A 15,991-nucleotide genomic window follows, 5' to 3' on the forward strand; every position below is an offset into this window, starting at 1 on the left:
GAGACATAAATAACAAGTAACCCTAATAAAACTTTCTTGAAATAATTAGAAAAATCTTATTGTTGTAAAATAATATGGTTTTTTAAGTGCGTTAATTAAAATATATAGTTTTTCATACGTATTTTTGATTTTGCTGCTATTGTTAGAATAACTTTTATAAATAGAGTACCTACCTATCTACTGTTACGTGACGTCAGTCAAGTCCAAGTACATTTTTATGTAGTAACCGTAGTCGTAGCAACTGGCAACATTAGGTTAATGTTTTTGTTTAGTGTTTTCGACACTTTGACAGATCTATCTAATGGCGTTGAAGTAGTAATATAATTTTGTCATTTTAGAAAGAAAGTGTCAGACATGGTGTTCTTCCTAACAAACGATGAGGTATCTTAAAATTTCTCAATCTAAAACAGTTTCCTTATCTTTTGGTAAATACTCCCAGATTCTTTTAAATATTGGTGGTTATCTCAATTGTTTTGTTTTTTAGGAAAAGGACGTGAAAAAACTCAAGAGAAAATTGGAAGGATGGCGCGAGGTCATTATAAATCTGCATTCTACTCTCACGTGCACTGACGATTTGGATCGCGCGCTAATATTTACCACAATAAGTGCAGCTTTCTTTTTGGTCTGGCTATTAGAAATGTCAATACTGACGATGTTTGCGTTAGCTGGGATATCGTGGACATTGGCAGACTTTATCATGCCGACCTTAATTGCCAATTTTTATGTAAACACGTGGACGAAACATAAAGAAAAGACTTACGAAGATATCTGCCGAACTCTTGTGCATCAATATAATGCCAAACATGAGCTATGTAGATCATTCATTGATTTGAGAGAATCGAGACCGTTTGTGGTAAATATATTGGTTTATTTATTTTCGTTAATAAATCTTTAGGTGCTTGTGACTGGTCGTCCACCGTCAGTCGCCATTGTTGAATTCAGCTATCTTTTTGTCATCGAATTATAGTACGCGGTCCAAGAAATGATTGTATTTCGCAAAAATTATAGGACGTGTTGAAAATGTAAAAATATGCTAACCGGCAAATTCAACAAATTCTATTTTTCAAAATTGTGGTATTTTTGATGTACCTAAGTACTATACTTTTTTAATAGTTCGGTTGGCAACACATGCTAACCGGCAAATTCAACAAATTCCATTTTTCAAAATTGTGGTGTTTTTGATGTACCTACTATAATTTTTTAATAGTTTGGTTGGCATGGCAACACTGTGTTCACTGACAGATGGCAGCGCGCGACGGCTGAGAACCAGTCACAAGATCCAATCTTTACATGGTATCAATACCTATCTAGCATATCATAAAAAAATGTGTAAGTGTACAATGTATCAAATCAAATATGGCACGAATTCAGCAATACTTGTCGAGTAATCAATATAAATATGCCACACATTTGATACTGAGACCAAGACCGTGATGTCCCGTGGGGGTAAGCAGGTCATGCAATGCATAGGGGTAGCATATTATAAAGGGCGGCGAATGACTGAATGAATACAAATATTACAACTTTTGCGAAACTCTCATTGAAAAAGATGATGCTCACTTCATTAGAGAGTATCGACATCTTAGTTTATAAAATAATCGAAACATAAAAAACTCCGACAACATTACTATTGTTGTATTGTAATATATAATGTAATGGAAGTTTATAGCGCAGGCAAAATTTTTGACAAGCATGCCCCCTTGTCAGTGCCACAGATCTTTACACACTCTATGTCCCGAATATCTGGTGTCCTTATGAGGTTTCCTATAAGCTTATTTTAGAACGCGTCCAGAAGAAGTTTCTACAATGTCTTTATTTTAAGACATAACTATTTTTCTTTCGATAATTCGTCAAATGATTATTTTCAGACTGCCTTTCTACAAGGCATGCTTACTTTTCACTTTCTTGAATCTCGTAGGTCTCTTCTGCTCTTGAAACATTTTTGCCTGTTTATCGTTATGGATGGTTTTCAATCCTGGTGTCCTAAAAGATTTGAATTTACATGCGCCAGTCAATTATTTGAACCGTTTCCTCGTATCAAGTCTATTAGACACCATTAGTGAGGGGTGCAAGACTAGTCAATGCGCTCCCCAAAGACATAGATATTTTCGGTGACGTGATATTTATTTTGTATTTGAAATTTTATTTTTCTGTATAAAATTGTACTTTGTTTTTTTATTATTATTATTATCTCTTGAGTCTAATATTTGTTATAATGTAAATCTCATGTCCACAATGTTTTGTTTTCTTAAATAAATACCTAAAACCACCATTGTGTGAGAGTAGGTTTCGTGGAAATGTTCTAATTCTGAGTACGTAGGTGGTGTGTATGCAAATTTAAAGATCTTTAGTATATTTATTTGTCTGTTTAAGATAGCCGAAAATAAATAATGGTAAGTAGGTGCCTAACAAATTTTAAGACAAAGGGGGCGGGGCGGTATTCTAAGTTTGCTTGAGGGTCACTGGACCAATATATTAGGCCGAAACAAAGGGTAACTATTGGTAAACAAACCAATTCAGGATTTTTGAATCCTGGGATACACAAAAACAAGTGAACTTTTCCAAATGATTATTTTTTATCAAGTCGCCAACAAATTTTACGTAAAATGTTTATTTGATAGAATATGTTTTTTTTTTATGTGGTTATTGTTTTTTTGATGTGCCAACCACATGCGTCCGTCGCGGCGCTAATAGAATAATTTAAAACATTCAAAAAATGCAAATATTAAAATTAAGCTATGAATTTCTGTTATAAAATATGATTGATTTTACATGTCCCATGAGCACGCCATATTATTGTATAATATCGTTTCTTATATTTTCATGATTTTAATCATATTTCTTTCCAGTATTATCCGGCACTCATTGCAGCTCTCAGCATATTTGCATGGATTGGCACGACCGTTGACAATTTGCTCATAATGTATGTCAGTCTGCTCATTGTCTCCTTGCTACCCGGTTTCATCAACGACGAGAGGATTGGAAAGTTTGTGTGTCATAAAATTCACACAGTCCGCGACGTCTTGAGCATTTTCAAAAAGCAAAAGTAAACGGTTGCTTGAAGAATTCGTACCAATGCGAGTGATTTTTCCATACTCTTACTGCGCACATGTTTTCTACTAAGAGATGGAAGACTTCCAACCTATTTAGTTTTGTTCTTGTTTGTATAGTAAAGTGATTTCGACCGATAATTAAAGTTTATCGATTTTTTTAATTTCATGTAAGTTTTGTGTTTTAACGGAAGATTAGCACATGTATCACTTCTGTGAGATGGATTTGAATAACGTTCATGAATGTTGTTCAATTGATATGTGTTTTAAGTCTAGGGTATGGCATAGAGAACCTTTAGACTAAAATGAATCTGTAAAACAGCCTATTAATTAATATTCCCGGAAAATAAGATTGAATATTTGAATTCTGTTATTGTATATTTTTTACAATTAAATTTGTTTTCCTTAGATGAGTCCATTCATATCAGAAACACTACATTTGTGACAGTAAAATTGCCTGGAATTGGCCTAAAAATCTTTATACATGGTTTTCTCAATGAATTAACATTTAATTAGTTACAAAATGATGTACAAATAACTATGTTGAATTCTACAGGTTGTAGTCAAGCAATAGCCATTTCGGTTGTATCACTATTATAAAACTACTAGTCTTAATAATAATACTACACCTGAAATAGTTATTGTCTTAAAAAAATCAACCTGCAGGATTAAATATAATTTATAATATTAATATTATGTAATGTTTTCCTTTGACTTACACTACGCGAGTGGAGAACTACAAGGTTCTAAGTGTTTGTCCTTGGCGAAACAAAAGTAACAATGAGTCGGCTAAGAATAGTACTTTATTGTTGGATTTCTTTTCTCAAGGACGAACACTTAGAACCTTTTAGTATTAGGCTCGCGACTAGTTCTCAATTCAAGATATAATATACTAATGGCAACACCAATTAAATATGTCATTGAAACTATATATCTTTGGAAGTATACAATACGAATGGCGTGTAGTGAAGTATATTCTTCATAATTGTTGGTTAAATTGGCATGTACATTGTACAAGTGGTGCAAATTGTTTGTCTTTCTCCCTTTTCAATGTTCCTTTATTAAGTGTAGCATATTATGTACCCTTATCACTTACAATTATTACAATTAAAATCACAAATACAAAATAACTCAAAGGCGTGCAGTGTATTACAAACATCAGACTCGATTTCCTCTAATCTATTATATTGACCCTATTTAATGGTCACGCCATTTTAGCGTATAGTTTATTTTTACTTAATTATGACATTGGCTTGTCGATCGATTCTGGCGCTACCATCATCGTGATATTAGCAAAATACTTTTTTAGAAAGTATTTTTCAAATTTATAATAAGTGCATCTAATATTATTTTTAATTTACGTATGGTCCAAAACATTATGTTGTGAGATTGAAAACTAAACTTATGTAAAGGTGAGCCAAAATTAAATTATAATGTAAATATAGTATTTTAATCATAGAAAATAATTTGAATTCTGTAAAGCTACGTTACGTGTTCACGAATTAATGATTATCGTGTGTACATACCTAAATGTAGTCATATTATTGTATTATTTTAAATGTTTAATTTAAATAATTACTTTGTATGTACTGTTTTTTAGATTGTATTGTAAGTGATTATTCCCAAATGTGTGTTTATAATATATTGAATATTTTACATACTCAATTTTTTTATTTTTGATCCATTAAGCGTCTTCTTTACCCGTGTTTAAGTTTATCCCATATTCTTCCACACTCGAGATTGGTTGCCTGTTTCTCCACATCCGTTAGGTATTTCAGTTCCCTGTACCCATATCTCCTGAACAATACATTGATGGAAAAAAGTATACCTAGATGTATATCTAAGAACAATTTGGCCCATTCAAAATCAGAGATACTCAACCAGTAAAATTATTTTTTATAGAAATTTATTTTATTATTTTTATCTACTAATTCATGTTCCTAAATTTCAACACAATCTGAACTGGAACACCAGATTAAATATTCTGTCGAGGTTAAATGGTTTTTATGAGACAGCTCGCTGTCCTCGAGGATTCCTAGGTATCCTAGAGAATTTCATGAACCGGCGTTGTGGTATATTTCGAGCGCTGTTTATACATACACGTTGGGTATAATTATAAATAAATGACATTAAAACACGGGTATTTTTTTACTAAATCATTACTTTATTAAAGTACTAATACATTTATATTTTCAATAAATGTGCAATAACAAAGAAAACATTTCTATAAAAAAAACTTCAATGCTTACATCTACTAAAATATAAGTCAGGTAGTATTTATTTTCTGTACCCTAGATTTGTAAAGATGATTAAGTCACATAGCATCGTCCGCAAGAACTACCATATAAAATTGTTAACCTCAAAAATCTCTAATTCATAAAACATGCATAATGAGATTTTTAACAAAATATGTATTACTTATTTATGGAAAATTCCTTCTGTAATAACTAATAATCTCCAGACAAAACAACTCTAGAGATTAGCGTATATAAACTTGACACAACCACAACTTTATCTATGTGATTTAGTTAACATTTATAAAAAGTTAACTCAACCTTGTCGACCAGAAAAAAAAATAGATTGCCCGTACAACTAAATTGTGTACTTTTTATATGGAACTTATATGACGATAATATTATCCTGTCGGTAACTCAATCGGGGGCATTCAAGAGCCAATGGACAGGCGGTATAATAATGTTTTCGAAATCACTGTGATGAAAACCCAACATTTTTTTGCAATAGCATTTGTCCGAACTTCAATTTCCCTTTGGGTGCACATCAATGGAGATTCATTAGTTATCACTATTCGAATGGGCAAGGCTGGAGCAACATACAATTCGATGCGGAATGCCAGAGACTCACGACTGTACTAGGTTAAAACCAAAAGCTAGCATTCTTATGTTGTTTTACAGTAGTGAATCATGGCAAATACGAAGGTTTAGAGCAACTGTATACTGAGCCTCGATAACAGACGCTTGCAGCAGATACTTAGTGTCCGTAGTATGACCATAAATAAGAGTAATGAGGAGATGAGAAGGCATACAATATATATAATATACCATACAACCTTTTGCCACATCGAAGAGGCTTGGCCATGTGCTACCGATGTCTTAACCAGGCCTGCTATCAGGCCAACCGGTTCCGGTATCCTGGAAGGTCATGTAATATCCACAGGGTGTAAATGGCGGAGCTATGGGTTGCCAGCATGAGCAGGGAAAACGCAAGAAGATTGCAAGCAACAGGGATTCTTGATGACGCCACCGCGTTGTGTCCATAATATGCTCTTAACTATAGAGCTAACATGGACTAACTAGAACTAATTAGGAAAAATTATTGTTTTTACTCATGGTATTCAAATCAATGGTGTTTAGAGAGTTTGACAGTTGAGTCTATTTATTGACTAAGGAAAAAATTGTGTTCGCGTGTAAGATCATAAAAGTATTTTGGTTGACTCTTAAATTCAGACTAAGTTGACATTGTGTCAGTTATTCTTCGTGTGCAGATTACCATAACTATTCTTGAGGTACAGATTTCAATATGGCAAAACACTTTTTAAAAAACCGATACAAAACATTTTCCTAAAAAAATCTGTTGTAAATATGTATCACATTCAAAAATCCTCACAGAGGTACAGAATTTTAAGAAACTATGCAATATCTAAATAATTGATTCAATTAATCACTTTCGTTGACCATATCTCGCGATGAAGACACGGAACTTTGAGTTGACGAAGGATTTGATGATGCGTAGGCTAAAGATTCGTTCACCGGCGTTGTCGTAAACCTACTCACTGGTTTTTTGGGATCGATGACAGTTTTATTTATATTACCTGGTGGTAAAACAGTATTACTAATGTCCTGTGTTTTCTCTATTTTTGTGTTTTGACTTGTGATACCTTCGCTTGCCCGACGCGTAACGCTCTCCACAACGTTTGGTTTCCCGTGCAAGCTTTTTGATATCCTTGTCATTTTATATGGCTCGATATAACTCTCGATCATAGGTCTCGAGCTAGTTAATTTTTGGGTATCAATAGGAGGACGAAACTCAAAACCGGTCTTACCATCGTCACCGTGAGGCGTAATGGATGTGCTACTAAAATCTTTCGTGACCTGATCGATACTTCCCGAAGTACCGGGTAAACCCCTCTCAGTCGATGATGTCTTTTTCAATTTTAAATGATCACGTACAGTGCATTTATCTGATGATTTAGCTGATTTTCTAGGAGCATCTATGATATCTTGAGATATATGATAGGAATCGGTGGAATCACTCCTTGACAAGTCTCCCGTGTGGAAGGAACTTTGACTGGCCGAGAGTGAACGCTCGAGGGATGAGGCGGCAATTATACTCTCTCGTTTTTGGTCAGACATTTCCTGGTCTTCGACAGCGAAAAAGGTTTCCGCTGAAATTGTTGTTTCCTCTTCTTCTTCGTCGAGGCCCTGCAATATGTAACATTGATTAAGTGATTGATTGAACTCAGTTTTACGAGGGACAACTCTCATCATAATGGTATAAGGCTGTGTCCATGGAAGTATATGTATTTACAAGAAAATTATAGGATTATTAACTTATACTTTGAAAGAGTACAAATTACATATTATGTACAAGTAAAAAAAACATCAGTTTTCATAACACCACACTTATGTGTAAAATGTAACTCAAACATGTAACAGCTTTGTATAAAACATTGGATTAAACTCTATAGACTCTTGTGCATAAAATATCATTATTTCTTAGAAACATGAGTCGCTTCGGCACCGTCCAGCGTAGGCGCGTTCGGCGGAGCGTTGAGCGGCGCGCGAAACTCAGACGTATAACCAAAAAAAGACATTGTCTATGAACACACATGTTATACGTTTGAGTTGTGCGCGCCGCTCAATGCTCCGCCGAACGCACCTACAATGGACGGGGCCTTATGCTTCAAATACATTATCATCACATTATGTGCTGTCACAGTAAGCTGCCGCTACGGTAAAAAAGTGTGTAACATCGTTTTTATTGGTATTTAAAATGTTATCAGACTGATGCTCCCATCCCGTAGCACATTTCAAATCTTTAAACGAACATTGTCAGTTAGCAAAATCAACAATGAACAATAATCAGGTCACCTTACGCATATCGCGCTACATCATGAACCACAAAAGTCAGTGAATTTTTTTTCTATTTTCTGCAGGCCTACTTCTACTCACATCAAAAATGCATGATCCTTGTTTTTAATGGTTTTCTCCATAGACTTTTTATTAAATTCTTATCTATGTCTAGTGTTTACGTCTATTATCTATGTTGTTGGTTGGGTTCTGTTCAAATTATTATCTATGGATGCAATTTCGCAAGTAATTTTAACGTACGCATACATAGAAACTGTTAATATTAATTGAAATTAGCATGAATAATGAATTATAATTAAAAATACTAATACATTAGGGTTGGCACTCTCCATCATTGAATTTATACAGATAATGATCATTCAAAATATTCTGTGGAATGATGAAACTATAGACTAAATTTGTCGCCATGCCAGTATGTGACGTGATCATAATGTAATCGCAACATTAGTCCCCAAACCAGCTCAGGGCGATTTTTCAATAAAATTAGTTTTGAATGTATGTATGAACTATATCGATAGGTTTACCAGCCTATCGAGGTGTGAGTTTTAAATTCCGCCCTGTTTCGTCAAAAAATCAAAATGAATATTGACTTGAGTTGCAAAATCCGCTCTAGGTTAAATAACAGGTTACTAAATCCGCTGTACATGGCGAGCAATCAGACGACGCGATGAATGATTTTTAGCATACGTTTAAATCGCTATACAAACATCACCATTACTAGCATCAACAACATTGTACATGCACAAAACAGTTTTTCGTGATTTACTCGAAACTCAAAAAAACGAGTAAGCGACTCATATCTAATTTGAATATAATTGGTTTTCTTGGAATAGTGATGATGGGTCATTTAAGAATAATATCTCATTTACGTTGATTTTATAATTGCATATTATATAAGTTTTAAGTAGTCAATTTATTCAACTTCTTGGTCATAAATGCACCAAATATTAGTACCTATTAGTTGATAAATATTGAATCAGTAAAGAGTTCTGTGAAAGGCATTTCAAATTAATACAAATACTTGAATCATTCAGAGTAGGATTAAAAAATCATTGGATTCTAAAAGTGGACAATTTTATTATGGTGACGTATTCTTTTATTTTTGACGAATGGTAACACTGAAAAATGATACCGAGCAGTAAATAGTATAATAAAAATAATATTTTACTTCAGATGGCGAGCTGGTGGTCTTTTCATTCGAGTTGAACGCCCATTCCACATCCGATGAGACGGGCGTTATTTCACCGTACGTACTCTTGGACGGGTCATTCGTTCCTTTATTCAGACAAATAAAAAAAAAATACACAGTGAATAGAAAGAAGAAAAAAAAATTTATCTTTGAAAGAATGAAAATGACTTGTAGCTAACTTAATCAGTAATTTCATACATTTAGGCTCCATCTCAATAGAGGAAGATTTTTTTCAAAATTTCTGAGCAATGGTAATGTTGCATGTTATTCTCCACAAGTGTGAATAAAGATAGGTCTGTCTAATATCTTCTGCCCAACTGACATTCTCACGATCTGAAGAGACAAACTTTGATAAGGTTTAACGGTAATATTTCTGTAAGTTGTTCGACAGGAGAAATGAAAAATTACCTGAATTATTAGACAGTGCAAGGCCATGCGGTTGACAAACGTATCCTGGATAGAGTTCGGAGTCTACTTCCACATTGACGGAACTCAAATCTTGGTCCAGCTCAGGGAATATGTGGGACATTGACGGGATACCAAAGGCAGTGTACCTGTAAACATTAATTTAGGCTAGCATCAGAAGTTATAATGTATAGGAAATTTAATATAAATCATATGTTATTAAATAATTAAATTATATTTTAATATTTTTATTAATTTAATTATACTATAATAATTAATGTAAATACAATTAATTATAATTTATCTAGTCTTCGCAACAATCGCTTAAGACCAACTTGATTGATGACTATATAAACTGACAAGAATGAAGAGTGTATTCCGCTAGTTCATAATAATTTATTGTCAATAAGATGAACAGTACAGCCTCACCCATTATCATTGCCAGTATGGCTGGCTGATACATCACTGGATCCCCTCGAATAAAAGTCGGAGAAGCAATTTGGTGAGGAAGGTCCACTGGAAGATACGGCGCTCGGCGGGCCTCCTGAACTCGACATCAGACTGGGGGGACCGCTCCATCCAAAACCTTCAAAAAACATGTGTTAATTTTTAATTTTACAAAAAAATCATTCATATTAATGGTTTTTGATTAAAAATATTATACATACGTACCATTTAGCAGAAGAACAGAAAAAACTTAATTAAACCAGTAATGATTGAGGTTTGCAATCGCTCGATTTTTATGATCCTGAAATCTTAGGATTCTTTTTAATTAAAATTGTTAGAATCCTAGGATTTGGGATTACCTTTTATATGATTTTTGACAAAAAACTACATGTTTGTTTCTAATTTAATCTTTTTAACCTTTTCTTTTAAACTTTTTAATCCACATAGTTAACAATAATTTGACTAACTGTTTGTCGGTGACGGATGTTTCCTCTGCTGCATGGGCAGTGGAGTGGAGGGATGCTTGGGAGGGGAAGAAGCGGGCGTTCGAAAGAGAGGCGTGAACGTCATCTGCTCCAAGAAAATATCCAATTGCTTCAGAGAGAGGGCGTTGTGTAAAGTCTCCAGCGGTCTGATGGGAGGAACACCTCCGAATCCTTCTAAAGCTGCAGCAGTTTAATCAGACATCAATCGTTATTGTTTCAATGAGATGTTATAATTTAAGTAAATAACTACTCACTACATATGAGATTACATTCTCAGAAATTTATTGAAAAGATTAAATACATTAATTAATAATATTTTTTTAAATGTAACGGCTACATACGATTCTTCTCATAAATACATATTAAGCCGGGTACTCATTGGCGAGCTGCAACTGTAACCGTTTCAGATAATGTAATAATTATTTATTAGGCTCGCGAAATAATTATTTGGCGTCCATACTGGTTACTGTATCTGCAACGGTCACAGTTACGGCTCGCTAATGAGTACCCGGCATAACATATACTTAAAACTATTCCATAATCTTTCTGTTATGATTTTAACAGTATTATAGATATTGTTTGCTGTATCAAGTATAATTCTTCAAATTCACAATCATATTTCTTCATAAAATTATTTATTTACACACGGCATATGCACCATGCTGAAAAATATAGACTATTAATTAATATTTAGAGACACACAGTAGAGTTTTCTCTAAAGGTGTGCAGGTTTGAATCCTGTCTGGCTAAATTGACATGTTGGTTTTATTCAATGTGCATGTGATCCGGAGGAGCGACCCAATAGTTTGGGCAAATAGGTTAACAACCATTTCTTGTAAAAAAATCTATATAGGAAAATTGCAATTAACCTGATCATGCCACGGACGAATCAACTCACCAAAGCATGTATGCCGCGTCAGGCCACGCACGAATATATTCGCGGGTTCTTGTAAACGTCATAACTTCTGAATAAACATTCTGTGTATATTTTATAAACAATATTTATCATTGTAGTGCGAAAATATTCACGATAAACTTGATAAACATGTATTGCTAAGTTTTCATAAATATTTATCATTCCGTTCCTATTTCATATTTTTTAAAGGATTTATTTTATTCCGAAAATAGCTGGCCTACAAGTGTCCACCTAGTAAAAATTGGCTGGCAGTGATAAGGTTAATTACCTTTTAAATATTTAAGAGCAACATAATAAATTACATTATTATAAATTGAATTAAACATTGATGGCAAAGGTTATGAATGAATATGAGTGTGATTTTGACTTTTAAAATATTAAAATACGTTCAATGTGTGATTATAGACGTGGTTATTATAAGTAGAAATAGGCAACTCACTTGTGGCGGAAACACTGCTGGGGATCATATCTCGGAGATTGGGGGCGGAGGAACTGCCGCTGATGACGGCCGTGCTGAAAAGGGAGTTGGCGGAGCCGCCGCCCGCGCCCGCCTTCATCTTGTTGCCGCCCAGACCGAAGCCCAGCATTTTGAAATAGCTCATCTGGCCGGCAATGCTGTGTCTCTGGCGCCGCACACCGCCCGTCTCTGAGAAGGGGGGACGGGAGGGTTGCGATAATCTACCCACTACACTGTGCTCGCTTTCGTTTGTTAGCCGCGCGTTGGATTTCGGCCCGCCGCCTTTAAACACATTTTCATCGGATGAAGCGTCCGCCTCGTCCCGGCGCCCACGGGGCCCGATGTCAGACTCGGACGACGCCTTCGAAAGGTTCTTCTCTTTCAAATCGAGGAAGAACGTTTCGAAGTCACCGTCGTCGTCTTCCGATCGCATCAGACTGATAGAGTGCCTAGCGAACACCGGGGACGAGAGCGGTAACTCGTTCGTCGCCGACGGATTTTCCACGGGCTCGAGGGACTTGCCGTTGAACTTAAAAGTGATAGCGGAGAGAGGGAGTTCGTTAGTGGACGACTCGGGTATGCCTTCGGTGTTGATATCCGGCGTCGCTTCGTCGCAACTTTCGTACCGGATCAACGGCAGGCACACTTTGACGGGGCATGCTGGTGAGTTGGGAACGCGCCCGAACGTACACGGACACATGTGCGTGATAGAGAGAGAAATAAATTACAATATTACGCATTCAGACAGAGATGCGGCGCGTCGACCGCGTAACATTACTCGTTCAAAAGCGAAAAGCACAAAAGCATCACATTACACATATAGAATGGAGGAGATTTTTTTAATGCGAATGATCGTATTATTCATTTTATGAGGGGAGAGATTATCAAAAAAAAAGGTAAAAAGAGAAGATTGAAATTAGATAATAATTTATAAAAAGCGTCGCTACGATGACGCAGCGCTTTGAATATTGCAATACAAAAAAAAAAAAAAAAACAAAACCATAATAAAATAGCAAATGTGAAAAGAGAAAAAATACCATAGTCCGCAGATACCATAGAAGAATTTACTTTGAACTATTCAAGAGTAGATGTAGATATGTACGGTGGCCGGTGAACGAGAGACAGTAGGTAATAAATAATAATAAAAAAAAAACACTACAAAAAGGTAGGCTTCAGTGGGGCGAGCGGAATGAAGAGATCAGAGTGGTTGGTGTTGGGTTCCAGAAAGACGGCACTAACCGGCCAGACGAAGCTTTGACAGCCATTTTATCTCACACAAGTCTGCAACTCAACGGATGAGGGCGTGGCGTGACGCTTGCTCCATTATTTGTACATGATAACAATAAAATATACAAAAGCGGTGCATACTCTTAATATGCGTTGAAAAAATATTCACACATATTTTTATTCCGTTTAAAAATGTGAGATTTTACAATCAATGCACTGAGCATTCATTGATTATTAAATTTCATACAATCAACGCAATAAATCGTCACTTTTTATATTTAAAACTAAATTAACTATGCCATTTAAATTAAATTTAAAACGTATTTGAAAAAAATACTGAGAACGCGAAGATAATATCTATTCGTCCATCATTACAAGTATTTTTAATGGTTTTATAAAATTTTAAATTAATTTTTTAAAACACAATAAGTCTTTAGCAATGTTTGCATATTATAAGTATTGTGTGTTTAAAAAAATTAATTAAGTTATGAAAGTTAAGTCACTCAACGTAACAAAGCATGGCATAAGTATGCAATATAAAAATAATTATTTTTATTAATTAAAAAACGTGACAGACAAGTGTATTAATGATAGATTAATATCCTGTTTTTTTTTAATTTTATCATTAGATATATATATTATTTTATAAACAACATCAGCTCACGTTTTATAAACCTTCAAAGTTCACATTTTTGGCTCAAACAATTATTTAAATTGGAGTTGGTTGATTTTAACATTATATTTTTGTAGCATAGAGGTTTGAAAAGTAATGCTGATGGTATTTTTTTTAATATTAGACATTTTAATTGTAAACATCTAATACTTAGTTATATTTTTTTATAATCATATAATATGCTATTAAATTAATGTTACATATTATTTTATTATATTTTAAGCCATTTGAAATGTGATTTAAAGCATTAAAAATGTAGTGAATTGAACAGTAATGGGAATAAATAAATACACAGGCAAAAAGTGTAACGTCTTTTAAATGCGTCGACGTTTATGGCTAAAATAATAATATGGAATATTGATGAGGAAAGAAATACTAATACAATAAAGAATCAATAGACAACACCGAGATTAATGTATTCCGTTGATACTTTAGAAGGTTATGTAACATAGAATAGTATTTTACAATGTACATGCACCTCCGTATGTACACATTTAACAGTAAGAAAATATTTAAAAAATCTACGCATGCCAAAATAAATATGGATGACATTGAAATAATGAAGGTATCTACTGAATGGGGGCGATGTTGACCGAACTCTCCTTATTTTTACTTCATATATCAATAGATTATACGCCTCATGGCTTAGCAGCGATCTATAGAACTAGGGATCTGCCCGCAATTTTAGGTATATTTATACACCCCGACAAAGTCTTTACCACTGAATATGTGGCACTATAAAATTGTAGCGAAGATATGATGGTTCTAGAATAATTATAACGCACAGACATTGTATGTCCTGTTTCACATGTTTTGAGAAAATTGTATTTGAGAGATTCAAATCGGTTAAAAATTTACATATTATGAGGCGTCTGTTTTTAAATTCCGATATGTCCACAATTCAATATAAATGTACTTTTTCCATTTCAAGCGTAAACGGTTCCATTTAACTGCCGGTAGGTGTATGTATGGCGGTACCTTGCACGCCGCGAATTTTATTGCATTATTAAAATATCTTCTCAATTACCCTATTTGAACATATAATATTATTACAATACAAATGAATAATAAGACAAACGTGATATGTAACTCATTTTTAGTAAAAACTGGACGTACAATACCTGTACGCTAACCCATCAATGTGTTCCTCTTAATTGGTTGATTAGCCATTATCCCAATGCATATTTATTATTGAGAGAAAGAAAGAAGATTACCCGTGTCATGGATTCAAATAGACAATATCTGTGTATGGCATGAATATGATATCAGATTATGTTTTTAAATTTTAATGAAATGTTTGTAAATTCTCAACAAACTAAAATTTAAAAACATTTCTGATTTACCACAGGAAGCCAAACATACAAATAGTTGCCCTGAGACAACAGACTGAGTTTTTGGACACAACATACTTACGCCATACACGGATATGTTCATTGAAAATATGGAACGTAGAATTATTGATAATGAAAGTTTTAACTCAGTATTTTCCTTGGATAATAATTGTAGCGATCTGCTAGACAATTCTACCACTATACTTTGGTAATCAATAAAGTCATAAGATTTTGGATTAGACTCTTGATTGAACGAAAACTTGAAATAGTTTGAAAAAAATTTGTGTAAACCATTTTTTGTTAACTCACTAATATCTAATTAAGCTAAATATTTCATTATTTTCATGAAAACCTTAATTTTATGTTTTATGTTCATTACACAAAAGATAACAAATGACATCTTTTGACGCAAGCTTTTGCATATTCTTCTAAAACCCTGGTTGAGAATCACCTATTTAACACAATACTGTATTTCTTAGGATACCTTGAAGCTCTCCCCAACTGAAAAATCTCCAGTGTTAGTTAATTCTATTAACTTATTTAATGACTTGACCAATACAAGCCGGAATCTTGCGATAACCTAGGACCAGATGCAGAGATGTCACCTTTATGTAAGCCTAACTAAGAGACTGTAGTTATTTCAAAATCCAATCCCGATGCAGGGTCGATAGTTATAAAATTTTTAGCAAAACGACGAATAAGA

General features: G+C 34.1%; 2 protein-coding genes across 23 annotated transcripts in view; one reads left to right on the plus strand and one right to left on the minus strand.

Moving 5' to 3' along the window:
- Positions 1-246: 246 nt before the first annotated feature.
- Positions 247-3,413, plus strand: Arl6IP1 (ADP-ribosylation factor-like 6 interacting protein 1). Its single transcript, XM_085957403.1, has 3 exons — positions 247-381; positions 485-853; positions 2,850-3,413. The coding sequence occupies exons 1-3, from the start codon at positions 355-357 to the stop codon at positions 3,048-3,050; spliced, it is 597 nt and encodes a 198-aa protein (XP_085813529.1). The 5' UTR covers positions 247-354; the 3' UTR covers positions 3,051-3,413.
- Positions 3,414-5,205: 1,792 nt separating this feature from the next.
- The window catches only part of l(1)G0196 (inositol hexakisphosphate and diphosphoinositol-pentakisphosphate kinase), a 73,512-nt gene continuing 62,726 nt past the window's right edge, over positions 5,206-15,991 (minus strand). For 14 of the 22 annotated variants that reach the window (XM_085958197.1, XM_085958199.1, XM_085958192.1 and 11 more), the window contains 6 exons: positions 12,040-12,717; positions 10,667-10,864; positions 10,182-10,338; positions 9,756-9,901; positions 9,327-9,433; positions 5,206-7,489 (listed from right to left, as the gene is read on the minus strand). In XM_085958197.1, the coding sequence (XP_085814323.1) occupies positions 6,725-7,489; positions 9,327-9,433; positions 9,756-9,901; positions 10,182-10,338; positions 10,667-10,864; positions 12,040-12,717 (2,051 nt within the window). In that variant the 3' untranslated portion in view covers positions 5,206-6,724. The remainder of the gene's footprint in view (positions 7,490-9,326; positions 9,434-9,755; positions 9,902-10,181; positions 10,339-10,666; positions 10,865-12,039; positions 12,718-15,991) is intronic. The other 8 variants (XM_085958206.1, XM_085958207.1, XM_085958205.1 and 5 more) reach the window with 2 other exon arrangements.

Source organism: Rhyacophila brunnea, unplaced genomic scaffold, assembly GCF_057557595.1.
Source record: "Rhyacophila brunnea isolate RB1 unplaced genomic scaffold, BYU_Rbru_1.0 scaffold_7, whole genome shotgun sequence".
NCBI lineage: Eukaryota > Metazoa > Arthropoda > Insecta > Trichoptera > Rhyacophilidae > Rhyacophila > Rhyacophila brunnea.

Coding starts and splice junctions, on each gene's coding strand:
- Arl6IP1 (XM_085957403.1), top strand. CDS start 355: ATGGTGTTCTTCCTAACAAACGATGAG. Junction 382..484: donor TCTTCCTAACAAACGATGAG/GTATCTTAAAAT, acceptor TTTGTTTTTTAG/GAAAAGGACGTGAAAAAACT. Junction 854..2,849: donor GAGAATCGAGACCGTTTGTG/GTAAATATATTG, acceptor ATTTCTTTCCAG/TATTATCCGGCACTCATTGC.